The following is a 26,856-nucleotide window of genomic DNA, read 5'->3' on the forward strand; positions in this document are numbered from 1 at the left end:
TGCTGCAGAGGTAATCTCACGATTAAAGGGATCTAAATGTTTGACTGTGTAATTCTATTGATCAACTAGGATTTTACAGTAGGAACAGATTTACTTTCTTTAAACTATCTCAGTGTTTTCCTTTTCTTTCTTTCATATGTCTGAACTCACTGAACACAGGCAGGGAGCTTGAAAAATCTGATGTGCTCACTGCAAACTACATGTTACATGTCTGCACACATGCTGTACAATTAAATCTCAGGGCTTCCCCCAAGGAATCCTGGCAATTGTAGTTTACGCCTCACAGAGCTACAAACCCGAGCACCCTTGGCAAACTACAGTTCCCAGGATTCTTGGGTGGAGGCTGTGTGCATGAAATATAGGGTGCCTACACAGCCAATGTCTGGAGCACCCAAAGTCATTTTCCTTTTGGGTAACAGGAGGAATCAGGGAAGAGGCCTTGCCTGGCACTGTTATTAGCTGTGGAGGGGAACACTTACATGCTAAAACAGCATGAAGAAGGCACATCACAGCCCACCCTCTTTTTTGCAGGGAGTTCAAGCTAGTCTCAAAAAGCCTTGCTTCCTGAATCGCTGCAGTAGGGGTAGCCAAGGTGCTGTTGGGCTGCAATTCCCACCAGCCCCAGCCACCACGGCCCATTATCCAGGATGATGGGAGTTGTAGTCGATCATCACATGAAGAGCATCCCACTGGCCATCCTTGCCCTACAACATATTTCAGGTGGGTCTTCTCCCACGTCCTCTACAAGCAGCAGCTTCTTCTGTCCCGCCCTTTTTGCGAGTGCGTCCCGCCTGAAGAAGAGTTCTGTGACACTCCGAACTTAGCCCGCTCCCCGATCCTTACTCGGCCGTAATCAGGTTGGGCGGAGGCGAGTCTGTTTTCAAAAGGGGTTCTTGGACGCCACCTAGTGGTTGAGAACCTTCCCGCACCACGAAGCTGCAGAGAGGGAGGGAGGGAGGGAGGGAAGAAGGTTCTTTCACCGGGTGCGCTTGAGATCAGAGGCAGCCGAGATGGTTTCTCCAGACCCTGGAAGCTCCCCATCAGATTTTCGCCCTTCGGAGAAACCCTTCCGTTGCACCCGAGGAAAACGTAGGGCAGTCAAGGAGACAGCCTTCGTGGGTGATATTCGCGTGGGATTTTAACCCCCTGCATCTTGCCTTTGCTTGTTGCTGCTGCCCAGACAGCAGCCAAGAGCCTCCCCGATGCAGGCGCGGGGATTTTCTTCCTCTCGGTCCTCAAGTTGCATGTCTGCTCTGAATGCCTGCAGGACAGAGAACTCCTGAATCTTGCCATGGGATCTTGCCTGTGCGTGCGGAGAGGAATCCTCCTTTAAGATGGGTAATAAGCAGACGATATTTACAGATGAACAGCTGGATGCCTACCAGGTGAGTGGCATTTGCCTTGCAGGCGGGGGGTGGTGAGGCGTGTCTCTCTCTGTACGTGGACGAGTCGCCCTGCTGGTCTGTACATATTCTCTTGCCAGAGACAGAAAATCCAGGGAGCACCTCCCCAAGGTGGCAACCCCCCCCCCATCGCCCCCAATGCACAAAATACTGGATGCTTTTGAGTTGGTCTTGGGCAGGGGTCAGCAAACTTTTTCAGCACCCTCAGACCTTGTGGGGGCCGGACTGTATGTTGCCATGCTTATGACCCACATTTTTGGCAAAACCCCTTATTGGGAGCAGCCCCAACGTTGCCCAAATGTGACTTTTTTGGGGGGGAGGTTCCCTCATACACCCACGCTGCTTCCTTTGCATTTTACACATTGACAGTTCTTATTTCTCTCGTAAGGTGGGGTGGGGGGCTGAGGTATGCGCTCCATTCCTGTCAGCCCTGGAGGCCGCAACTGCCCTTCCTGAGGTCAGTCGCCGGCAGTTCCATGGTGGAAATCCAAACTGGCTCCTTTCCCCCTTCCCCCACCCCAGAAGAAAAGATTGCTGTGCGCGCGACGGACGGAGAAGAGGCTGGTCTTGAGCAGCCGCCCGCCTCACTTTTGACCCCCAAGCCTGGCTGAGTCGCAAAAACCATTGTGCGTGCGCGCTATGCCGGCTGCCTGGATTCCCGCACTGTTCGAGGGCCGGATCTAGAAGGCAGTTGGGCCTGATCCGGCTCGCGGACCTTAGTTTGCTGACCCATGGTCTTGGGGCTACATTTGTTTTAACTGCAGTTTAACAGTGTAATTCTGTATATGTTTGGTAAGAGAAAAGACGAGCCTCACCCAGTCCAGTGCAACTTTCACCTGTATAGGATGCCAGCCTAAGAGAGCCAGCAATTTGCAGAGAGGTGATAGCTCCATGGCAGTGCTCCTGTTTTGTAAGCATTTATAGTCATGCCATTTATATTCTACTTTTCGTGCAAAGAGCTCCAGTGCCTGGATACACATTCCTCCTTCCTTTATCATTATACATCCCTGTGAGATGAATAGAAAGCTCCTATTTCCTTAGTCAGACTATTTGTGTACCTAGCTCAGGGTTTTCTGGACTGACTGACCTGGTTCTCTAGGACTGTGGAAAAGGGGCACTTCCATCCATCCCTCCATGGAAACATCAGGGATTGAAGAGAGAGAAGTCAGCCTGCACAGAGTCACAGGAGAGCTCTGTCCCTCAAGGAAAGACCTGCCTATACAGAATCAGACCAGTCCAGATGTGTCTAACCCTTTTTTAATGCAGTAACAGCATTCTCTAAACAAACAACTTTTCTTTTCTATTATATAGTGTAACTTTTTGTAATTAATGTTATGACTGGAATCAGGAGCGTACCCAGGATCAAAACTAGGGGGGGGGGGGGAAGCCATGGTCCTTCAGGTTCAAAAAAAAAAAAACAGCTTCAAAAAACAGAAAAACTTCCCCCCAAACAGAAAGCCCCAAATGGTTGAAAAACTCAGTTTCCCAGGATCCTCAGTCCTCGCAAAGGAACTACTCACCATGCAAGGGAACTCAGTTTGCCAAGCTCCCTTGCAATGATGAATCCCGGAAACGATGAATTCGCCCCCTGACACTGCCCAAGTCTCAGCCTGCATCCCCATTTGACCAAGCAGGGTGCAGGCTAGGATCCGGTCTCTAATAGGCATGCCAGCTCTTTGTCGGCATGAGGGAGGGGGAAACAGCCGGCGCAACACACACACACACACACACACAAACACACACACACACACACACACACACACACACACACAGAGAGAGAGTGGCCAACTGCCTTGGCAAGAGCGGAAGAGCTCATTTGTTATTGAGATTTTGGGAGGGGGAGAAAGACCAGTCTTGTGCTTTTTTTCCCTTTTAGGCTGCCAATAACCATTTAATTTTTTTTTGCTTGGGGGGGGCAGCTGCCCCCCCTGCACCCCCGGGTACGCCCATGACTGGAATAATCTTATGTTAACTGCTTTGTGAGGTCTGCCTGAAAAGTGATATATACATCTCACAATTTTTAGTTTATGAACACAAGGCTTTGGGGTTGAATCAAACTTGTGCTCTGCTATGACTCACAGTTGGTCTCCCCCATGTGGCTCTTTCCCATGTTGCCCATAGATTGGGGGGGGGGGTCTTCCTGCCTCTTAGCATTCTTTGACACAGGGGAGAATCCATCAGGAAGCTCTGCTGTGGAAACCCAACCAAATGTCCTGGTAGGATGCACCCTGTGGATTAAATCTGTCTCCCCCTGCTACCCTCCATGGCTTCTTAATGGCACCCCAGATTTCACAACCCATCTCTCTTGCTGAACGGGGGGGGGGGGGCAGGGGCACCAATGCACATCACTCTGCTCGCACTCACGCTGAGTTTCACCTGCCAGTTCCACTCATTTTGGAGAGATGTTTCTATAACTCCCCGCAATCCCCTTTTGGTTGAATCCCTTTGAACAATCTGGCATCCTCAGCAAACCTGGCTCCTTCACTGCTCACTCCTGGGGGGGGGGTATCCTTTTCTCCCCACCCCCATCAGGAAAATAGCTTGTTTATTCCTGCTCTCCATTCCTGTTTCAAGCCAGCTTCTGTTCTGTAAGAGAAACTCTCCTCTAATTCCATCCCTACCAAGCTGGCTCAGGAGTCTGGGGAGGCAAGTCATTCATCAAAAGCATTTTTGACTCGTCAATAAAATGTCAGTAGACAGTCCCAGTCCCAATATCAAAAGCTTATTGGAAGTTCAGGCATATAGCATCAACTGGATCCCCACCAATATTCTGTGCTTGCTGACACTCAAATAACTTTAATAGGTTAACCAGACAGGACTTAGCCTTCTGTAAGTTATGAAAAATCGGTGGCATAATATTCCCACAATTTAATTATTTTTATTCATTTCATAAAATTTATATGCCTCTTGATTGTAAAAAAAAAAATCCCTCAAAGCAGTTTACAAATAGAATAAAACTATAACAATTTGAGGCACGCGGGTGGCTCTGTGGGTTAAACCACAGAGCCTAGGGCTTGCCAATCAGAAGGTTGGTAGTTCAAATCCCTGCGACGGGGTGAGCTCCTGTTGTTCAGTCCCAGCTCCTGCCCACCTAGCAGTTCGAAAGCATGTCAAAGTAGGGTTACCAGACGTCCCCGTTTCCCGGGGACAGTCCCCAGATTTGCGAGTAAGTCCCTGGACAAATTCCATCCCCGGACTGTCCCTGGATTTCATCTAATGTCCCCGGGAAACGCAGCAGCGGCAGTCTCAGCAGCCCGGAGCAGTATCTCTGGCTGGCTTCAGGAGCTGCTGGGAAGTCCCCATGTGATGGTGGTGCAGGGGCTCTAAGATGCAGCTTCCGGGCTGCCTCCACCTTCCCTGACCCCAGCAACTAAGCTGTGAAGGGAGATCAGAGCTTGAGTGCAAGCAGGAGGGGGCACAGTTAGGCAACGGGAAGCCTCCCTTCCCAGCCGAGGGATCCTACACAAGTAGGATTTGGGATGGGGCTGCTCCGATGGGAAGGGAGGCATCGCACTGCCTGAGCCTCGCCGCCACCACTCTCGGCCCTTCTCTGCCTTCCATGCCTGACCCACCACCCACCACTTCCCCGCCACGACCACCACTGAAGAACCAACAACTCAGGGGTTGCCCAGGCTCATGGAGAAAGGAGATAGAAGCCTCGGAGGAAGGGGAAATGTGGCGGTTGAGGTCAAGGCGGCGGCCGCCCCTCTGCCACTGCCATCACTACAGCATCAATGTCCCGAATGTGTAGTAATTAATTAATTAATTAAAGTGTCCCCAGATTCACTGAAAAAAATCTGGTAACCTTATATTAGAGTGCAAGTAGATAAATAGGTACCACTCTGGCAGGAAGGTAAATGGCGTTTCCGTGCGCTGCTCTGGTTCACCAGAAGCAGCTTAGTCATGCTGGCCACATGACTAGAGATGTGAAGGCCCAGAAAAAAACCCGGAAAAATTTGGGGGGGGGAATTTTTTTTCCTGTTTTTTTCCTGAAGCCTTTTTTGTTTTTTTTCCCAAAAAATTGAAAAAATATAAAATAGATTATGGAATGTTTTATTTTAACATGATGAATAAAATATTTTAAGATAAGGGGTTCAAATATTTTATAAATCATTTCTAAAAAATATGTATGGTATCAGATTATTCTAATTTCTGTGGGGACAAGCAAGTCCTAGGTTACAAACTGAACTCTCCAATGCAAGAACAAGATACATTTCTTCCTGTAGGAGGTGCTGTTGTCACCAGAAAAGAAAAAGGTTTCAGTTTTGTTTTTGCATGCGTGTGGTATGCATTGGTTCTGTTCCTCTTCACTAGGCCTCAAAGCACTGGAAGAAAATATAGGGCAACAAAAAGGGCCTGAAAGTATATACTTAATTACAGCTCAGAAAATGTTTCTGGTTAAATTTCATGCTCATTCATTGAAACTCAGTCCCATTTCCTTCTTCAGTTCTTTTTGTGAGAATGTTTTTTTAAATACTGTGGAGAGGAAATATGAATAATTGTTACTTCTGGATTTTTAAAAATTGTTTTGTGGAGTTTTTTTTGTTCCACATAAACTAGTAAACAGTTCAGAAGATTGTTGCTCCATTTGTTACAAATACAAATAAATATTATTTTAAAAGTAAATTCTGCTTGTTATAATTGTTGGGATACACTATATTTTTAATATGCTAGTTGTGATAATTTTATGCCCATTAAAATTGTCCATAGTTATTGTAAGGGTTTTTGTGGCTGCTCATGAGTAACCAGGCTGACGCAAAGACTTCTGAAACCAAGTTCCTTTATTGTGCAGATATTTACAGTGCAGCTAAATAAAGAACGTCCAGCTCAGGGCCGTCTTGTCCATAGGGGCTGGTGGTGCGCCGTGCCAGGGTGCCGGGCCCCCCCAGGGGCGCCCCCGCAAGCCTGCCGGTATACCGGGCGCTCCCTCCCCAACCCGCCCCCGCCACCCTTGCCTCCCGGAGCCCCAGCTGGAGCACTGGAAGGGTGCGCAAAGCCCCGCGCCGCTCCAGCGCCACGCCCCTCATTCCCCCGCTCGCCCACCCCCCTCCCGAGGGGCGGCCAGCGCGGGAGGGAGGCGGGCAGAGAGGCAGCATGCCGGGGATGCCGAGGGATCGCCGCGGCATGGCAGCCGATCCCTCTAAGACGGTCCTGGTCCAGTTCATCCTGCGGCAGAGTCTGGGAATGACCCCTTCCGGTTCTTTGCCCAGCATAAAAGGCACGGGATGTGGAACCCCCACCTACCCCCTCTGCGTCTTTTCCCCCCTGCGCAAAAGGGGAGACGGAAGGGGTGCTTCACTTCCAGCCTCTGCTCGGTGCGAGGGCTCTCTTCCCCTGTCACAGCCCTGACTCTCGTTTCCTGCTCCCATCTCCCCCTCCCCACTAGAGGGATCACTGCTTCCCCTACTGGATGAAGACGAATTGCTCAGCATCTGAGATGGGGGCTCGCGATACTGATAAAGCCCTGGAAACTCCTTGCCTTCCGGCGAGGGCAGTCCTCTGACAGTTATGTTTTATGTTTCTAAAGTAACAGAATGACTTTCAATCTGGAAAAGAAATTTTTTTCTGAAAATTTCCATTTTTTCCGGAAAAAAATGGGGAAAAACTGGGTTTTTTTCAAAGCTTAAAAATTTCCTGAAATTTTACATCTCTACACATGACCCGGAAAAACTGTCTGTGGACAAATGCCGGCTCCCTCAGCCAGTAAAGTGAGATGAGCCATTTTATGGGTATCCACAGGGGACATTTTCAACTAACTGTGTATGCAAACATCCTGTTTCCATATGGAATAGGATTCCCCATTCCCAGGATTTAATATACCTAATATATTAAATCAAATATATTAAATTGTATCATATCAATAGAGCCAAAGTAATGTAGTGGTTAGAGACTCAAACTGTGACTTGGCAGCGACAAGGGTTTGAATTCCCACTTGGCCATGTGGCTCACTGGGTGCAGCGGCAGAGGAAGCCTCTCGGGCACCTGGGGCATCCCTATGGGCGCCGCACTCCCCGCCCCGTCCCTATAGGGACAGCACAGGGAGGGACGGAGCGTGCCGTGGGGCCTCAACCGCCCTACAGCTGGGGGAGGGGGAGGCAGCCGGCAGACAGTGCGGAGTCTGTGGGCGCTGAGACGTGTGGCTTGTGCATGCTGCAGGCCCTGTGGTGAGTGCTGCCAGCCATTTTGTCACCCCCATCAGGGTGGCACTCGGGGCAAACCGCAGCCCCTGCACCCCACTTCCTCTGCCCCTGACTGGGTGACCTTGGGGGCCAGCCACTCACCCTAAGCCTAACCTACCTCACAGGGTTTGGGTGAGGAAAAACGGGGAGGAAGAGAACTCTGTATGCCACCTTGAGCTCCTTGGAGGGAAGATGGGATATAAATGCAATCAATCAATCAATCAATCAATCAACCCTCTGGACAGATTACAAAACCATGTGTTTTGAATTAACTCCATCCACTTCTTCCCTGTCAGAGGAAGAAAGTCTAATGTGTTCATCAAGTCATTCTCAATGCTGGTGCAATTTTCTAGCCTAGGGAAGCTGCCTGAGCAGATGTGGATGATTCATCTCCATCTTTCTCCAGGCAGGCCAAAACATTTTAATTGAATTGGAATTCAATTGCCAGAGCTCCAGCTGCTACAAAAATAAATAAAAAACAAATTGGAAGGTGAAGTTGGCTTTGTGTTTGACTGGTAGAATTGGCCAAACATTTGTTTAAAAGAGCAGGATATTTTCTAGATAATGGCTTGGATCCAATGCTAATCTTACTCAGAGTAGACCCACCGAAGTTAACAAGCATGGCTCATGTACGCCATTAATTTCAATGGATGTACTCTGTAATGTAGCCTTATTGCAGACCTTTCCGTTAACCTTGGGTTCTTTGTTGCACCCGGGGGGGGGGGTGAGGGAGGAAGGAGTAAAAAAAAAAGACACTGAGGATTTGAAATAGAGAAAGAGTTTTTTATTCCTGTCATGTAGAATGGCAGGAAGGCACCCGCGTGATAATTCACAGCGAATGCACCGAGCATCAGTTGCATACAGTTTATATAATCTTCAAACCCCTCTTTCCCCCTCCCCAGGAATCTGCTTCTTGCACGTCACACCATTAGTAACATCCTTGAAAATTCCTGTTCTTACAATCTTATCTTCTAGGCCAAAAGGTCACTTAGTCTTGAGTTCGTTCCTGGTGCCTAACTGTCTCCATGTGTACTTCAGCCAGCCATCTATCAAGGACTTGTCTCTGGCCAACACAGCCCTTACTCCCCCTGTGCAAATTCCCCATTCCACTGTTATCTTCAGGTACTAGTCACAGCCATTCCTGTCTCCTTGAGTGGGCCCCTCTTGATCTATTCCTGATTTAATATGCCAGTAAGGAATACACTACTAATCAAGGTTCATATCTAAGAGAAAAGGTTTCATCTAAACAGTTTACAGAAAAGCTTTTACTTAAAGGGTTTCAGCCTTGAGTTCATTATTGGGTGAAAGTTCCTGTCTCGCACTCTTATCTCAAAGTGGGGTTTAAGCAGCCCCTGGCTGCCCCTGGTACCTCCCGCCTTTCCCTCCAACCGGCAGGACCATCCATCAAAGAATTATCCTGTCTCTGGCTATCTGGCAACTCTTACATCCCTCGGCCAGGAATTCCTGTGCCATCCAGGGAAGGGGCGCTCCAGGGAAGGGGCGCTTTTCATTGATTAATGATATGCCAGCGAAGAAAGGTATGCACTAACAGAATAAGTTGCACAAAGAGAGCTTACAGAAAAAGCAAAATATTATACCAATAACATAAAAATATAAAAAGGCTGGGCAAATAGTATCAAATAAAGGCCAGGCAAATAGTATCAAATAAAGGGGCTAAAGTTTTACAAACTCAGGCAAAGTCTAAATACCATTTATAGAGAGGCTAGGAATGCTGCACATCAGTAGAAGCTACATGTCAAATAAAAGAACTTAAAAAGCATTAGAGAGAGACAAAGAATCTCAGTTTAAAAGACTTAAGAGGGTCTTACATAGAGAAGGAAAGTCAATTACTTGCATAGACAAAGGAAAGTCAATTAAAAGGACTTAATTGCATAGAGAACAAGGTAAAGGGGGTGACTTACATAGAGGAAAGAAGATCAAACTATCCAGGGGACTTTCAATATAGAATCATAGGGTTGGAAGAGACCACAAGGGCCATCCAGTCCAACTCCCTGCCAAGTAGGAAACACCATCAAAGCATGCCTGACAAAGGGCTGTCAAGCCTCTGCTTAAAGACCTCCAAAGAAGGAGTCCAAATGGCTGTCAAGGAGTCTCTCCTTGGTAGAAAATTAAAAGACTGTCTTTCAGAAGAAGAACCTACCTGTATTCAGGGAGAAGGAAGGTCTCTTTCTTTTCCAAAAAAGGAAGATTTTCAGCCCAGGAAATCCAGCTCAAAATCCAGCTCTCTCTCTCTTCAGTGAAATGCTTTCTAAAAAAAGACTGACTTTCAGTTCAGGGAAAGTTGAAAGCTCCAGTTATTCAGAGCCAGGTAAGAGATAAGGAGAAGAAGAGGAGGGAAAGGGGGAGGAACCCCCCCCTTAGCTGCCCACTTCTTGATTAACAGTACGTCAGTAAAGAATGCATTAGCAGACGAGCTTCTTAGCTAAAAACTCCCCCCCCCCCCAGGTTATACAGAGAGAGAGAAAGCTAACCAAGAAAGCTTGGTTACAAACAGACTTATAAACTTATAAACTAGAGAATTAAAACTCTCCCTCTTCAGTATAGGACTGAGTTGGCAACAACTTGACATCTTAAACCTGATATTTAATATTTATTGAGCTGGCTTGTAAAACACAATGACCTAGATACAATAAACAACATAAAATAATTTCAGGCTACAACTTGAAAGCTGCAGAGAATTGCAGTCAAACTGTTTTATTGTGTGTTGCTTTAACTGCACAAACCACCCTGGGACTTTCCTTGATGAACAGGGTGGTTAAAACATCATGTAGATGGAAGCAAGGAAGCAGTCAGGTGGTTTGGGCTGCCCATGAAAGAATCTGGAGGCACAGCGTGAGCAATCACTGCTAAATATCCCTTGTTCCCTTTTAAAACAAAGGCATGAATCTGTACCTGAACACAATGCATCCCTCTCCTTGTTTATTCGCCCCTCTCTCCCTCCTATCTCTGTCCTGCAAGGATGGAGAACTTGTGATTTCCAGAAGTTGTTGGACACCAGATCCCATCATTCCCAACCAGCTTGGCCAATGCTCTACTGCCTCCCCTGTGCCAGTTGTTATATTGCAAATTCCTCAGGGCAGGGACCTCTTCATTGTTACACTGTAAAAAACAACAACACATGCACACCAACGGTGCCTTGTATGCCTCTGAAATTGGGGGTGGCTAATGAAGACAGGGCCTTATTTGTGGTGGCACTGCAGTTGTGAGGCTCCCCCTTTTCACTACCTGTGCCAAGTGTCTGGTGACTTTTAGGAAGCAGGTGAAGGCTGCTTTATTGTCTGGCACGTCCAATGGTTCTAAACACATTTCTAGTGGCTTTTAGCAATCTAACAAGTGAGGCCTGCAGCAAAATGTTGTAGTGTGGAGTGCTCCAGTTTAGGGGTCCAGTCAGCCATGCCGGATACTCTGTGATACTTTATTCCATCCCCTCTGTCCTTGGTTTCCCATGCCTGCTTAACAGTGCCCAGTTCTCACGGGGCTATTTTTGTTTCATCCCCTAGCTAAGGGGTCTTACCCCACCCCACATTTTTTAATTGTACTTCTGCATAACTTGGTGTTTCACTGCAAATCTTTTAAAGCCCCCTTTTTGAGTGTGGCTGGCGACTTTATTCCTAGGAAAGGACTGGCACTCAGAAAATAAGTTCTCTGTTTGTATACATGATGATTTTACATAAAAACCTAAGCTGTTTGTGGTAAGCTCTGGACAAATTCACAGAAAACAGATTTCAGTTTAAAGCTGCTAGTCCATGGCAGTTACATATTTATTTAGAGATTTGATGATTCACCACTTTTCAAGGCAAAACGTCTCTGCAAAACAGAGGGGGCCAGATGTGAGCGCAGGGGTCAGAACCTCAGGCCCTTTGGGAGTCTCTGCCCCCCCCCCAGCAGCCCTTCATTTGCCTCCTTGCCTGCCTGTGGAGAGGAAAGAGCTGCAGGGGCAGTTGTAGGCGCAGAGATCTTTGACTTTTGCATGGCTGAGATGTAGCCTGCTCTGTATGGGCAAATGGGGCTCTTCATTCCTCCAGACGACGTCCAGGCTGTCTACTCCCTCCTTATTCTGTCTTGCCATCCTAGATCAGCAGGGACAAGGGTAGAATTTCACTTTGTGTCTGTCTCCCTGCCTTCTGCCATACCCGCCCTAAGAAGCAGCTCTGGGAAGAAGAAGCATGGAAGGACTCTTGTGTTTTCCTACCCTTGTACAGTACTGGGGAAAGACATTATTATTATTATTATTATTATTATTATTATTATTATTATTATTATTATAATTATACTGCCCTATACCCAGAGGCGCTGTGGGTTAAACCACAGAGCCTAGGGCTTGCCGATCAGAAGGTCGGCGGTTCGAATTCCCGCGACAGGGTGAGCTCCCATTGCTCGGTCCCAGCTCCTGCCCACCTAGCAGTTTGAAAGCACATCAAAAAGTGCAAGTAGATAAATAGGTATTGCTATGGCAGGAAGGTAAATGGCGTTTCCGTGCACTGCTCTGGTTCGCCAGAAGCGGCTTAGTCATGCTGGCCACATGACCCGGAAGCTGTCTGCGGACAACCGCCGGCTCCCTCGACCTATAGAGCGAGCTGAGCGCCGCAACCCCAGAGTCGTCCATGACTGGACCTAATGGTCAGGGGTACCTTTACCTTTACCTTTATCCCCGGAGGTCTCAGGGTGGTTTGCAGAAATGTCAAGGTGGTTCCTGTTTTGCTTATGAGCACTCAGAGGCATTCAGCAGACCACTGTCAGAATGTTGGGCTAGCCAGCCTGTGATGAGGATTTATTTTATAAAATTAATCCATGGTTTGAATGTTAGTTATACAGTTTTTCTTTACTGAAAAATAAGTATAAAATTACAACAACTGTGCAAGGTAAAATAAGACATGAATAGTAATATAATAAAATAGCACCCATGTAAAAAACAAACAAAAAACTATAAACATTACAAGATTATTATTGTATTTATCCTAAACCTAACCTAATACAGTGTTTATAGAAATGATTTCCAAATACTGTATTGTAAAATTTGTCCACGGCAAGTCTATGTTTGTACGTAACTTGTTCATGTGTTGCAAGTTTATACATATATTTTTTCCATTCGTTGAAGGGAACCTCATTTTTATTCTTCCAGTTCATCAATACCTGTATTTTTGCAGGTATTTTGTAAGGGCACAGAGAGTCCATTCATATTGTCCCTTTGTATTGGATATATAATTCAAAAGTATATTTTGCTCTGCAAATTTAAGAGTTTTCTGTACAGTCAGTCGTTTATATTCTCCCCTGCCAAAAATTTATCAATGTAGGACATTGGAAGAACATATGTTTTAAATTCACCACTTGACTGTAAAAAAAATATCAAAGTGGTTTTCAAAAAAAAATAGCAATAAAATTATCAATAAAAAATAATTAATAATAATTTAAGACTTTTTTGGGGGGGAAGTAGGCTAAGAATTTTCTAAGTTGCTAAACATGTGGGTAGGCTAATCTAAACAATTCCCCCCCCCCCAGCAGACACTGAAAAGAGTGCAGGGAAGGCACCTGCCTGATGTCAATGGGCAGGGAGTTCCAAAGTGTAGGTGCTGCCACAATCAGGGATCTCTTTCCTACAAATGTGGAACAGATGATAAGTGGCATTTGCAACAGGGCCAGTTCTGCAGATGGGAGCATTGAACTGGCCTATATGGGGCATCACAATACTCCTCAGCAGTAGTACAGTATTATTATTATTATTATTATTATTATTATTATTATTATTATTATTATTATTATTATTATTCCTGATTGAGCTCAGTGACGCTCGTCTTCTTCCTTGCAGACTTGGACATTTAGATGACATTCCACTCCCTTTCTTGTTAAGTACTGGCCTTGGCTGCTTCTCCAGGCCGATATAGTTACACAGCAGGTTGCTTGTGCGAGAGTTAACCCACTTCTCTTTGTTACCTTGCGCCAGCCTTTTGCTGGGAAATGGAGCCCCCTGAAACGGTAGCTCCGAAAAAGTGAGGTGTTTTGCACATTCTGGGATGAAGGCAGACGTGGTCCTGGCAGCTCAATTTCCCTTTGTGCCGATTCAGACCAGGTGACATCACCGACCAGGCGCCTGCTCCCTCCTCCCCCTATGCCACGTAATACAAGCCCAGGAAAGAGCCTCACTCTCGGATCACCCGGGGGGGGGGGGGCTTAATAATTGATGCTCCAGTAGGCACAGAGAGGGCCTTGAAACCCAAACCAGTTTGTCCCAGCCCAGGTCTGCTGGTTTAGCTTCTTTCCTTTCTTATGGTTAGTTAGGGCTGGCAAATTAGAACATGTTTAGCTGGTCAGAATTAAACTGGTTTATTGGGAATCCCCCCCCCCCATGTCATCCTGACTGTGTGTTGGGGGGGGGGGTCCTTAAGAGCGCCTCTTGCACCCTTGGCACTGGAGAGGAACACAGGCACCTGCCTCATACTGAGTCAGACTAGTGGTCCACAGAGCTCAGTACTGACCACACTGACTGGCAGCAGTGGCTCTCCAGGATTTCAGATGGTGGACCTTTCATCTATCAATGAGAAAAATAAAATGAAATAAAATAAAATATTCACTCTCATGAGTTAAGTGCAGGGGCTCTTTTTGGTCTTGCTTACCTTACCTAACTCCTGCCCACCTAGCAGTTCGAAAGCACGTCAAGTACAAATAGATAAATAGGTACCGCTCCGGTGGGAAGGTAAACGGCGTTTCCGTGCGCTGCTCTGGTTCGCCAGAAGTGGCTTAGTCAAAGTCAAATTATTTATTGCATTAGCGTTTAGCCATAGCATAAACCCAGCAAACAAAAACAAACAATGCCGAATACGAACAACAGAGTACAGGAGTCGCACTGAGCATGGCATAATAAAACTTAAATTACAATAAAACAGATAGAACTAATATCTAAAACACCTGAGGCCGATTATCTAAAATTACTAATAGATACCAAGCAAATAGAAACCTGGGGTAGGCTCTAAAGGTTGAACTAAAACAAAATGAGGACAGTGATGATAGTCCTGATCTAGGTCGCACACCCTGTCAAGGGAACCCTGAGTTTCAATGCCTGCAGAATAAAAACGGCCGCTCCGCATGAGACTTGGGGGTTTGCATCTACTAGTAGGAATTTCAGGCAACCATCCTTAGATATAATGGAGGACGGGATCAGGAAAAGAAGTTTGGGTCTTATTGAATCGTATAGGGGACACTGAAAAAAGAAATGTAAAAGGTCCTCTATCTCTTTCATATTGCAAGGGCAGAGGTGCTGATCAATAGGGATCTTAAGGTGTATACCCTGGAGGAAGGCCGTGGGTGGGGTATGGAAGGGGGCCATAGAGAAAGCTCTTCTTAATGCAGGCTCCGTCAGGTCACTCAAGTAATTGGCAAATGATCTTACGGCCTTCACTCTAGGGAACCAATATGGTCGTTTTTAAGTGAGCTGATCAACTGAGCCTATACTGAAATATGATACTGTACCTAAGTAGTTAAATGTTGCATATTGGCCGATGGAATAGCCCTCTATATTCCAGAAAGGCTTCTGTTTTGGCATGCCAAAAGACAGAACTTTAGTTTTAGAAAAGTTAATTTTGAGGGAATTGGCATCGCAATATGTCATAAGCCCTCTCAGCATGTTGTTAAGACCCTGTTTAGTTAATGATCGAATAACCATGTCATCCGCTTATAATAATATGGGGATCTTGATCTGTTGCAGGGAGGGGGGCAGATTGATTGAAGCCCTTCATGGTTGTTACTAAGTCATTTATATAGAAGTTAAATAGAAGGCAGCCTTGTTTAACTCCTTTATCCAAGGGAAATCAGTCAGAGAGAACTCCATTGGGACCCAATTTTACTCTGGCAGAGATGTCTGAGTGAATTTCCCTTAGAAGCAAGAGTAACCTTTTGTCAATATTAGTATTAATAAGCTTCTGCAACAGCCTGTTTCTAGAGATGGAATCAAAGGCCGAGGACAAATCAACAAAGGCTGCATGGATTTTGCAATTAAACTTATTTAAGTATTTGTTGATCAAAGTATATAGAACAAGGCATTGGCCAGATGTACTGTGACCTTTGCGGAAGCCAGCTTGTTCCAGATGGGATAGTTTCGTTTCATCCGCCTGCTCAATCCATTTCTCAAGTAGGAATCTAGAATAAATCTTATAGGCTATGTTCAACAAGCTAATAGGTCGATAGTTGGATGGATCTTGTGGGTCCCCCTTTTTATAAATAGGGATTCATAAATGAAATTATCACCACCACCCTCTCAAATCAATCAATACTTTTATTACCACCTTCCCAATGAAAACACCATGTTTCCTTTCTCTTTTTGTCTCATTTGCAGGATTGCACTTTCTTCACACGAAAGGAAATCCTTCGGTAAGCAGATCACACTTCCTTCTGCTCTGCTAATTTGTGCTGGGGTTGGTGGTGGTGCTCACATCATTCCCAGTGGAAGGAATTCAGGAAGTTCAGATTCATTTTTAGAAGAAAGGGCTTGTGTGCTGAGATGTAATGCTTGGTGATATAAAAGCAAGATAAAAGAAAGGACTTCTTCATGCAGTCCAATTAAACTATGGAACTCCCTGCCACAGGAGGCAGTGATGGCCACCAACCTGGATAGTTTTAAACGAGGATTGCACAAATTCATGACGGAGGAGAGGGCTATTGATGTCTGCTAGCCAGGAGGGCCATGCTCTGCCTTTGGATACCAGCTGCGAGAAACTGCAGGAGGGGAGCGGGCTTTTGTGCTTGAAACCTGCTTGCCAGTTTCCCACAGGCATCTGCCACTGTGAGAAAGGGATGCTGGGATAGATGAGTCCTAGGCCTGATCCAGCAGGCTGTTTGTATGTTCTTATGTTCTTATCAGTTTGGTTTAAGAGGGAGAAGATGATCCCAGCGAGGACAAGCTGCTGCTGCCTGGCACCATCTGGCGGCCACCGCCTCAGTCTGCCTGATCTGAACCATCGTTGTCTCTGCTGAGGACTCATCCGCACAGGCCTTTGCTGGGGGCCCTCGAGGCACAAGTGCATCCAGGCTTCCCAGGCCCAGCTCCGAGCGTTTTGTTTTGTCCTGGTGCTTTCCCCTGGAAAACCTGTGTTTTGCCGCTGAATTGGAGCAAACAGCAATCCTCAGAACCTGATAGCTGGTTGCTCCGATTCAGTGGTAAAATGTGGGTTTTCCTGGGGAAAGTGCTGGGACAAACAAACACCTTGCTTGGACCTGGACCTGGAAAGCCTGGGCATGTGCCTAGAAACACGGAGCAAAGCTAAGTGTGGATGAGGCCCAGCTAGCTGTGCCCTTTCTGGCAGAGGTCTTTCCTATCACCTCCTGCCTATCTGTTGTGGAGATTCCAGGGATCTATGAAACAGGGACCATAAAAACCACACTTTCTACAACGGAGTGATTGTCCTGCTTCCAGGCACTGTCTGACTTTACTGCCATTTAGCCCAATGTTGTCTACTCTGGCTGTCAGCTGCTGTCCAAGAACTCAGGCCAGGCTTGCTCCTGCCCTCCTAGCTGAGAGCCTCCTGAGATGCTGATCAATGAACACGCTCAGATGATGATGACCCGGACAAGGAGTCTCTGCTCCCTTGTACGGATGTTTTCCATGCCAGAAGAAATGTCATGTCTTCATGCAACTCATCAACCTTTCAGGCTGGTCTCATCACAAATGTTTTTAGCAGACACTGAAAAGAGTACAGTGAAGGCACTTGCCTGATGTCAATGGGCAGGGAGTTCCACAGAGTAGGTGCTGCCACACCCAGAGATCAGTTTCTTGCAAGTGCAGAACGGGTTTTATGTGGCACCTACAGCAGTGCCAGCTAGTGTAGACCCTCCCTAGGAATAATATGTATTCATTTCAGCAAAAACAGGTGTCACTTCTGTGTTCAGTGTACCTAAAAGGTAAAATAAAATTGAATGATAATTCTCTGTCCAGCCAAGGCTGCAGGACTTTCAGTTCCCACAAAGAACATCATAGTCTGAGGAGAAGAGAATGTGTCAGGCAGGCACTGGAGGGTGGAATAAGGGGACTGTGCTAATGGGTACAGTCTCCGTTGGTTTATTGATGCCCTGCCTGGCTCACCCTTCCTCACAAATATTTCCCCTTAGGAACAGCCAACCTTTTCTGTCTGCTAGGTATGTTGTATCTTTGCATGGCTCAGCCAAAGCTCCCATCCTTCCCAAACTGGTGCTTTGCTGAAACTGGACCTCTTGTTTCTCCAAAGTGTTCTTTGCCCCCCAAAGATGCTTCCATTCCCTAGCCCAGTCTCTTTGGAAGAGTGCTAGAATTTCTTTCTTTGTTTGGCAGGTGTGAGATTAACCTAATTCATCATTTTAAAGAGGCTGTGTGTGGTGCTTTTATTTCTCTGCCCTGCTTCTGAATGCCAGTTGCTGGAAACCACAGGAGGGGAGAGTATTCTCACGCTGGGATGGGATCCTGCTTGCGAGTTTCACTTTGAGAACAGGAGGCTGGAGTACATGGGCCATTGGCCTGATCCAGCAGAGCTCTTAATGCTCTTCTGAACCTATGGCTTTTGTGTGGCTGCCATGGAGCCTCCTGTACAAAGGTGAGAACAACTTCTCTCTTTCCTGGCTGCTCATCATCTACTGCAGCCGTGGTGAGAAGCCAGGGGTGGACTTTCACTCCAAGATGACAACTCCCCACCTTGCCCTTTCCCAAAGGACCTAGGGTCAGGCCCCGTGGCCCAGTCCCACCTACCCCCCCCCCCGGTAAAAATGTTCAAGAGCATGGAATAATTAAATCTGGGAGCCTCTCCCGGCTAATGGATTTCTGCCTGTCTCCTTCTTTTTTCATTTCTAATATGAAGAAAACCTTTAATGAGGGGATATGATTGATGCTTGTCCACAGCAAGAAAGAAAGAAAGAAAGAAAGAAAGAAAGAAAGAAAGAAAGAAAGAAAGAAAGAAATGTGTTCCAAGATCCCATTAGCAACTGGCAATGGATGGAGATAAAAAGCAGGCTTTTCAGGGTAGCTCAGCTGGCATCTCAGTTGGAGCATGGATCTCTGAAAGTGTATGTGGCACAACATCCATGGGAGCACATAGCCCCTCGGGACTTGGCCTCTGAGAGATGCAACACCCCCCTTCCTATGGATTCACGGAGGGGGCTGTGTTGCTTTCCACTGAGCCAGCTAATTGGTTCTGGGTCTGTCACAACATGAAATTACTCCCAAGGAGAATTGCTTCAGCTTTGGATTTTTTGGAAGGCCACAGGCAGAGGCATAGGAAAGTCAGGTGGTACCCAGTGCTTGTCACCCCCCCCCTTGATTGATTTTTTTTTTTTTGCCTACAAAAATAGTTATACGTTATTTCATATTTTCTTACAAAGGAATGTGGATTCTGGGCCTCTGATAATAAGTAGGCGACTGTGGACAGATACTTAAATCTACAGGATGGATTGTGTTTTGGCTTGTGTTATTTTATTTATATTTATTGTTTATTTATTTAATAAAATTTATTTTTAAAAAACATGCAAAATGGTTTAGCAAAACAAAAAACAAAAAAACCACAGCAGTAAAATCAAGAAAAATTAACAATCCTACTTTAGAACATACAAAAGCTAAAATATTAAGATTAGAATTACTTCAACTTCCTAAGCATCTGGGTATGCTTGCCTGAAGAAGAATGCTTTTAGCAGGTGCCCGAAAAGAGTCTAGCAAAGGCAGTGTTTTGTTGCAATAGGCGAGGAGTTCCAAAGTGCAGGTGCTGCCACAGTAAACAATGCAGTGCAGATATTATGTGGAACCTGTAGTAGTGCTTGGAACTACTGAAGGCGGGGTTTTATATATTGTGATTTCACCATGCTCTGTATTATCCGAAAAGGAAAACATTTCTTTAAAAAACAGGACCGCACAGCAGCAATCTAGTCTCATCATGATCGGTGGGACTTATTCCCCAGCCGACGGTGCATAAGATGGGCTGCAATCCTATGCGCCCCTTGCATCCAACTTGTACCTAAAACTCTGCACAAGCTTGCACCAGAGAATTGTAGAGTTGGAAGGGACCCCTGAGGGTCATCTAGCCAAACCCCTGGGGAAATGCAGGAATCTCAACTAGACCATCCCTGACCGATGGCCATCCGTCTTCTTGTTTCCCCCCTCAGCCAGGACACACAACAATGGAGACTGGAGGTGGGGGGAAAGATAAATTTTGACAATGGGGTGATTTCTCATGCGCGCGCAGGAACAGCTTGAAGACTTTACACAGAGAGGAATCCCACATGGGTTTCCCTGCATGTAACGTAACAGGCAGGGAACCAGCTCAGATAGAGAGAAAGACATTGGGGAAGTGAGAGCTGGACACTGAAGAATTGATGCTTTTGAATTATGGTGCTGGAGGAGACTCTTGAGAGTCCCATGGACTGCAAGAAGATCAAACCTATCCATTCTTAAGGAAATCAGCCCTGAGTACTCACTGGAAGGACAGATCCTGAAGCTGAGGCTCCAGTACTTTGGCCACCTCATGAGAAGAGAAGACTCCCTGGAAAAGACCCTGATGTTGGGAAAGACTGAGGGCACAAGGAGAAGGGGGCGACAGAGGATGAGATGGTTGGACAGTGTTCTCGAAGCGACTGGCATGAGTTTGACCAAACTGCAGGAGGCAGTGGAAGACAGGAGTGCCTGGCGTGCTCTGGTCCATGGGGTCACAAAGAGTCGGACACAACTAAACGACTAAACAACAAACAGCTATTTTCATGGATGCACGAAATAATCCCTAGCGTAGTAAGATAAGACCTTTGGAGCAGGCATTTTTTTTAAAAAAAGTTTTTTATGAACCACCCCAGAAGGGCAGTAATTGTTCCTTGATAATTTGTCACCCTCCTCCATGATGGCACCCGGGGCGGACTGCCCCCCCCCCTGCATACCTGGCCACACGTAAATTTTATGACATTGGCTATTGTCTGGCCATAGCCTTTTCCCTATTTCTGTGTTATTTATGGTTTTTGGATTGTGTCCCAAGGATATCTTGAGAAGAGCCAAGCTTGACTGCTGTCCATCACAGGAGTTTCTGAAAGCACCTCTTCAGGCTGGGGGGGGGAGGGGTCTCCTCACCAGCCAGAGGCTTGTTGGGGCTGCTCAGCTGAGGCAGAGGCACCTCAGCTGAGCAGCTTTGGAAAGCACCCCTCCCACCCCTTCATCCATCTAGCTTAGTATTTGTCTACAGTGACTGGCAGCAGCTCTCTAAGGATTCCAGCAGGAGTCTCTCTCCACCCTGCGTGGAGGGGTGGAGGATTGAACCTGGGACCTGCTTGCAAGGCAGATGCTCTGCCACTGAGCCATGGCCTTTGCCCACCAGGTTGGGGAAGGCTGGTCTGATCCAGCTGGCATCCAGTCTCTGGCAAACCTCCCTTCCCAGTCCTGAGACCCAGTCCTTTAACTGCAGATGCCAGACATTCAGCTGGAGACCCTTCTGTATGCAAAGTGGGCAGAGTTAACTTGAGTTGTGTGGTGTCCAAAGCTTCAGCCTGCAATTTTTTAGAAAAGAAAACCCACAAACCATCATTTCTCTCCATCACACGTCTCCCCTCCCCCCATAATAAAGCCTACTCATTTGCCAGCCCATCTGTTTTTTTAAATTTCTCCCTTTAGGTTTCAGGACAAAAAACCCAATTCAGCAAATCCAGGTGCCCGGGAATGCTTTTTGCTCTCCTGCAGAAGCATCACAAATGAAAAGAGAATGTTCAGTCGGCTGGCAAATTGCTGACTGAACATGGCCCACGCATCCATTGGCTGAATGTGATATTTATCCTGGATAGCTGCCCAGTTTCTGTGTCTCCACCTCACCCGGCCCCTTCTCCCCTCGCAGTCAAAGCTGCCCGTCTGGACAGAGCAGGGATTGGATAGGTCTGAGTGGAATCCCTCAGCTCCACCTCATCATTGCTCCGAGGTCCTGCCATCCATTTGCTTCTGCTCCAGTTGAATTCCAGAAGGACTTTGGGATTTCAGAATGTCAGAAGGATTCTGCTCATGTATCCTAAATTTGTGGGGTGGGAAGAGAAAAATCTTACAAACTAATATGCAGGGAGAATTGAAATCCATCACTTCTGAGTTTGAAAAAAATGTGTAAATATAATTTCTTATCAGCACCATTATCCCACTTTTAGAAGGTAACAAATTCTTCTGAAGCAGCTTGCAAGTAATTTTTTTAAAAAAAACCTAACAGTAATAACCTCACAATAACAGTGGTGTTGTTCTTGTTTTTTAAATTTTTATTTATATTGCTACATCATTACAATTTTAATACAACCTTGCAATCTTTTTAAAAAAATGAACATTGACTTCCCTTCCTCCTTTCCATGGCTTCCTTCTAATATCTTTCACCACTGCAAGTGATTATTACTCCGTATCATCTCGTTTCATGTTTCATTTCTGCATGTTTTATACTGCTGAATTTATTCTAAACCTGCTAGCGTTTTTACCTGTTTACAGTAGTTCTTCATATATTCTACAAACATTTCCCAATCCTCTTTAAATCCTCTTTTATCTTGCTCTCTTATTCTGCTGGTCAGACTCACCAGCCCATCGTTTTCAGCTGCCCTTCCTCTCTCATTGGGACTGCCCCTCCCTCCACTTTTGAGCATATAAAATTCGAGCTGCAGTTGTTGCATGGCGAAATAAATTCTTATAGTTCTTAGGAACATCTGACTCAATTATTCCTAAGAGAAACGTCTCTGGTCTTTTTGGGAATGAACTTTTAAACATTTTTAAATCACATTATAAATAACCTCCCCAAATTCTTTAGCTGCTCTGCATGATCACCACATATGATAAATGTCCCCTCTGTTTCTTGGCACAGTGTGACTGTTCAGCAGTATTGGGTGGGAGAAAGAGGGACTCAGGCCTGTTTTAGGAATGTAAGACTATATGTTCTCATTGAAAATGAGAAAATCCCAGACTTCCGGCGAGGAAAACAGTTGCAGAAAATGCACCGAGCACCGCAAAATGTATGCTGGAGCATTTTTCAACTAAATCTCATAAGCACTGTTTGGTTCACCTCTCAGGAGTTTGGTGTTTCCTTTTTTGGTGGGGGTGCATGAGGGGGAAGGAAAGGATCCTCCTCAAATCCAAGGCTCTGGAAATGGTGAGATATGTACCCCCGCCCCTGCACATTCCTGGGCAAATGGTTTGCTATATCTTTTCTGCAGGCCAGAATCGACTGGCATTGTTGTGGAGGAGATATAATGAGATGCTCAGAATCTCTCATGGCTTAATGGCCACTCAAGCCTTCCTAATCAATGAGCTATTACCAGCTTTTATCTTCCATTCCCAGCATTTTGCCTCCTGGGAAGTTCTTGTCACAAAGGTGGCAGAGTTCTGCACGGCCGGCTAGAGTTGGCCTTACAGCCTGGCAGGGACCGGTGCTGTGGAGGCTGACAGAGGAGGGCAAAGAGGGCACTGCCCTGCCAACTGCAGCCACCCCACCTGCCTGAGTTCGTTCTTACAACCCATCAGGTGCTGGCTCCACCTGCATTGGCTCTGGTGCCACCTGCCTTTCTCTGGTCTCCCTGCCTTTCGCCCTACCAGTCCCAATAGGCACCAGCTGAGATGAGCAGGCCCTGAGACCACCTCCTGGTTCCCCGGCAACCAGTGAGAGCTGGAAGGACTAGTAGCCAATCAAGAGGCAGAATGGAATTTACGTTAGCTACTGACAGTCGGATAGGTACTTCTTGTCTGGGTAGGCAGATGAGGTCTCTGAGCAGAGGGATCACCTGCTCTCTCTCTCTCTTCTTAAAATACTTTATTGAAACAATACTTTAAAAACAAACAAACAAAAACAAAACAAAACAAAACAAAACAATGCAGTAACAACACCAAAGAACAAACAAGAATATTCCTTTGACTTCCATTCATCCCACTATGTTTTCTAGGCTTCATTTTCGATTCCACACTTTGTATTATCACTTTTTAATTTTAATTATCACTTAATTTATTAGTGTTCCATATTGTCCTGCAAGGTTCGGTCTAGACTCATCAAAGCTATATCTGTAAATATTCTTTAAAGACATTCCATTCTTTATTTAATCTTTGTTTTGAATAATCTCTTAAACTTCAAGTCATTTTGGCTAGTTCTGTATATTCTATCATCTTCACCTGCCAGTCTAATTTGGTGGGTATCACTTCTCCTTTCTAATTGTTTTGCTATCAAAATTCTAGCCACTGTTGTTGCATACATGAAAATTTTTTCGGGATCTCAATATACATGATTCCCAAAAGGAAGGTTTCTGGGTTTTTTTTTTAAATGAACCTTTAAAGCTTTTTAAAAAGTTATATATGTGTGTGTGTGTGTGTGTGTGTGTGTGTGTGTGTGTGTAATGTCCCAGAATTCTCTAACTTTCACACAATTCCACCACATATGTAGCATTGTACCTTCTGACTTCTTAAACCTCCAGCAAACGTTCAATCTTTTTTTTAAATACATTTTGGCTAATTTGGCCGGAGTCAGGTACCATCAGTAAAACATTTTCATCAGGTTTTCTTTCAGATTATAACATGAGGTGAATTTTATGTCTACTTTCCAGAGTCTTTCCCACACATTCATTTGGATATTATAACTGAAGTCCTGGGCCCATTGAACCATAACTGATTTTACCTCCTCCTCCTTGACTTTCCAATCATCTTGGATAAAAGTTTTTATTACAATTGGATTAAATCTTTCTCTAATCTTGATAACTCTGCTGCAAAACTCTTTTGTTTGTCTTTTCTAAATATTTCATTAAGCTGAGAATATTGGAGCCAATCAGTTAGTTGTGTTCGGATCTCTTCAAATTTCTTTAGGCTTAATTTATTATGTTTTTCGTCCAGCAAGGTTTTATAAGTTGCCCAGTTCTCTTTCATATTTTTTTCCCTAACAGCGAACGCTTCTATAGGGGAAAGCCACCAAGGGGTTTTCAGTTTGAGTAAATCTTTATATTTGACCCATACTTTGTAAAGGGGTTTTCTTATCATATGATTCAAGAAACCCTTGTGGACTTTTACCTTGCCATAGGCCAAGTATGCGTGCCAACCATAAGGGTTGTCAGACCTCTCTATGTCCAACAGGTCTGTGTTTTGCAGTACTACCCATTCATGGATGCAAGATAGGCATGCTTCATCGTGATACAATTTGAAATCAGCCAAGGAAAAAAACCCTCTCTCCTTAATATCAATTAATTTTTGTTGTTCAGTCATTGTCGTGTCCGACTCTTCGTGACCCCATGGACCAGAGCACGCCAGGCACGCCTATCTTTCACTGCCTCCCGCAGTTTGGCCAAACTCATGCCAGTCGCTTCAAGAACACTGTCCAACCATCTCATCCTCTGTCGTCCCCTTCTCCTTGTGCCCTCCATCTTTCCCAACATCAGGGTCTTTTCCAGGGAGTCTTCTCTTCTCATGAGGTGGCCAAAGTACTGGAGCCTCAACTTCAGGATCTGCCCTTCCAGTGAGCACTCAGGGCTGATTTCTTTAAGGATGGATAAGTTTGATCTTTTTGCAGTCCATGGGACTCTCAAGAGTCTCCTCCAGCACCATAATTCAAAAGCATCAATTCTTCGGTGATCAGTCTTCTTTATGGTCCAGCTCTCACTTCCATACATTACTACTGGGAAAACCATAGCTTTAACTATACAGACCTTTGTCAGCAAGGTGATGTCTCTGCTTTTTAAGATGCTTTCTAGGTTTGTCATTGCTTTTCTCCCAAGAAGCAGGCGTCTTCTAATTTCGTGACTGCTGTCACCATCTGCAGTGATCATGGAGCCCAAGAAGTAAAATCTCTCACTGCCTCCATTTCTTCCCCTTCTATTTGCCAGGAGATGATGGGACCAGTGGCCATGATCTTAGTTTAAGCATAATTTTAGGATTAAGCATAAACTATTAAATATCAATTAATAGTTTATGCTTAATCCTAGGTCTTTTCCCTTGCCATATGAATTTCAAAATTTCTCATTGCCAATCCTTAAAGCAGTGCATTCCCCCTAACACCGGAATTGTCTGAAACAAAAAAATCATTTTCAGAAGGACATTCATCTTAACTGTGGAGATTCTTCCCCAAAAAGAAAGATGTAGTCCATCTCAATTTTCCAATTTTATTTTTATCTCATTCCACATTTTTACGTAATTATCCTGATATAGGTTGATATTCTTTGCCGTTAGCCAAATCCCTAAGTACTTGACTTTCTTCTTCACCTCTAATCCAGTAATTTTTTAAATTTCGTTCCCCCCCCCCAGCCCCATATTTTTAACTAACAATTTGTTTTTTTACATTTAATTTTAAAACCGGCCACCTGTCCAAATTCTTTTATCACCTCAATCACTTTTGGTAAACTTTCTTTGGGGGTTTTCCGTGGTAATGATAAGGTCATCGGTGTAAAAATAGTCTCATGGTCTATTAAACAGTAAAAAAATTTTTTTTTCAAAAGCAGCAAGCCCCCTAGAGATATGTGGTGCCATTAATCAGCATCTTATTTCTGATTTGGTTGCTAGAAAAGTGAGCATCTCTTGGAAGAATAAGCAGTTCTATTAGTACATTTTCCTAACTGGGACTTCCTGAGGATGCATTGCTAGCTTTGCTTTAGTTCAACAATCAGATATTCAGCAGAGATGATGAGTATAAGATGCATGCCTGGTCTTGGGCTAATCTGAAATTGCTTTGAGAGGAAGACTCAGCAGCTCAAACCCCAGCCTATTTTGTTTGCAATAAAAGAGGGCTTTAGAGCAGCATGAGGAATGGAAACAGTTCCTTACAGCCTCTTCTGTGTTTCGTTCTGTGTGTGTCTGTATGCTTGTTTACAGGTTGCACGGCCGCTACCACGAACTGGCACCAAACATGGTACCTATGGACTATACGAAGAATCCAGATGTTAAACTACCTATGCAGCTTATAGTGAACATGCCAGAGCTAAAGGTATTACTTTTCATGCCTACATTCTACCACTCTTCTGCAGCCCAACCCCACAAAATCTTTGACTGGGGGGGACTGACTTTGGCTGTAAGGCTGCGTACACACCATACATTTAAAGCAGATTTGAAACAGATTCTTTCTCTCAAAAAATTCCAGGCACTGTAGTTTCAACTTCACAGAATTACAACCCCCAGCAAACCTTAAGAAACTGGTGCCCAACTTTTTGAGGGGGGGAATGTGCTGTGCCTCCTCCTCACCTCACTATCTCCATTCTTCCAGGGAGTCACCAATGGGGAGAGGGCTGTTGTCCTCAGTTCCTGTTTGTAGGCTTCTCAGGGTCATCTGGTTGACCACTGCATGAGAGACTAGACG

At 45.4% G+C, this 26,856-nt stretch overlaps 1 protein-coding gene across 2 annotated transcripts in view; it reads left to right on the forward strand.

Annotated features, from left to right (window-relative positions):
* The first annotated feature begins 1,285 nt into the window (after positions 1 to 1,285).
* Positions 1,286 to 26,856, forward strand: part of CIB2 (calcium and integrin binding family member 2) — a 37,183-nt gene continuing 11,612 nt past the window's right edge. For both annotated transcript variants that reach the window (XM_033167449.1, XM_033167447.1), the window contains exons 1-3: positions 1,286 to 1,385; positions 15,930 to 15,964; positions 26,376 to 26,487. In XM_033167449.1, coding sequence (XP_033023340.1) covers positions 1,335 to 1,385; positions 15,930 to 15,964; positions 26,376 to 26,487 — 198 coding nt within the window. In that variant the 5' untranslated portion in view covers positions 1,286 to 1,334. The remainder of the gene's footprint in view (positions 1,386 to 15,929; positions 15,965 to 26,375; positions 26,488 to 26,856) is intronic.

The sequence above is a fragment of the Lacerta agilis genome, chromosome 13 (genome assembly GCF_009819535.1).
Source record: "Lacerta agilis isolate rLacAgi1 chromosome 13, rLacAgi1.pri, whole genome shotgun sequence".
In the NCBI taxonomy this organism is placed as follows: Eukaryota; Metazoa; Chordata; class Lepidosauria; order Squamata; family Lacertidae; genus Lacerta; species Lacerta agilis.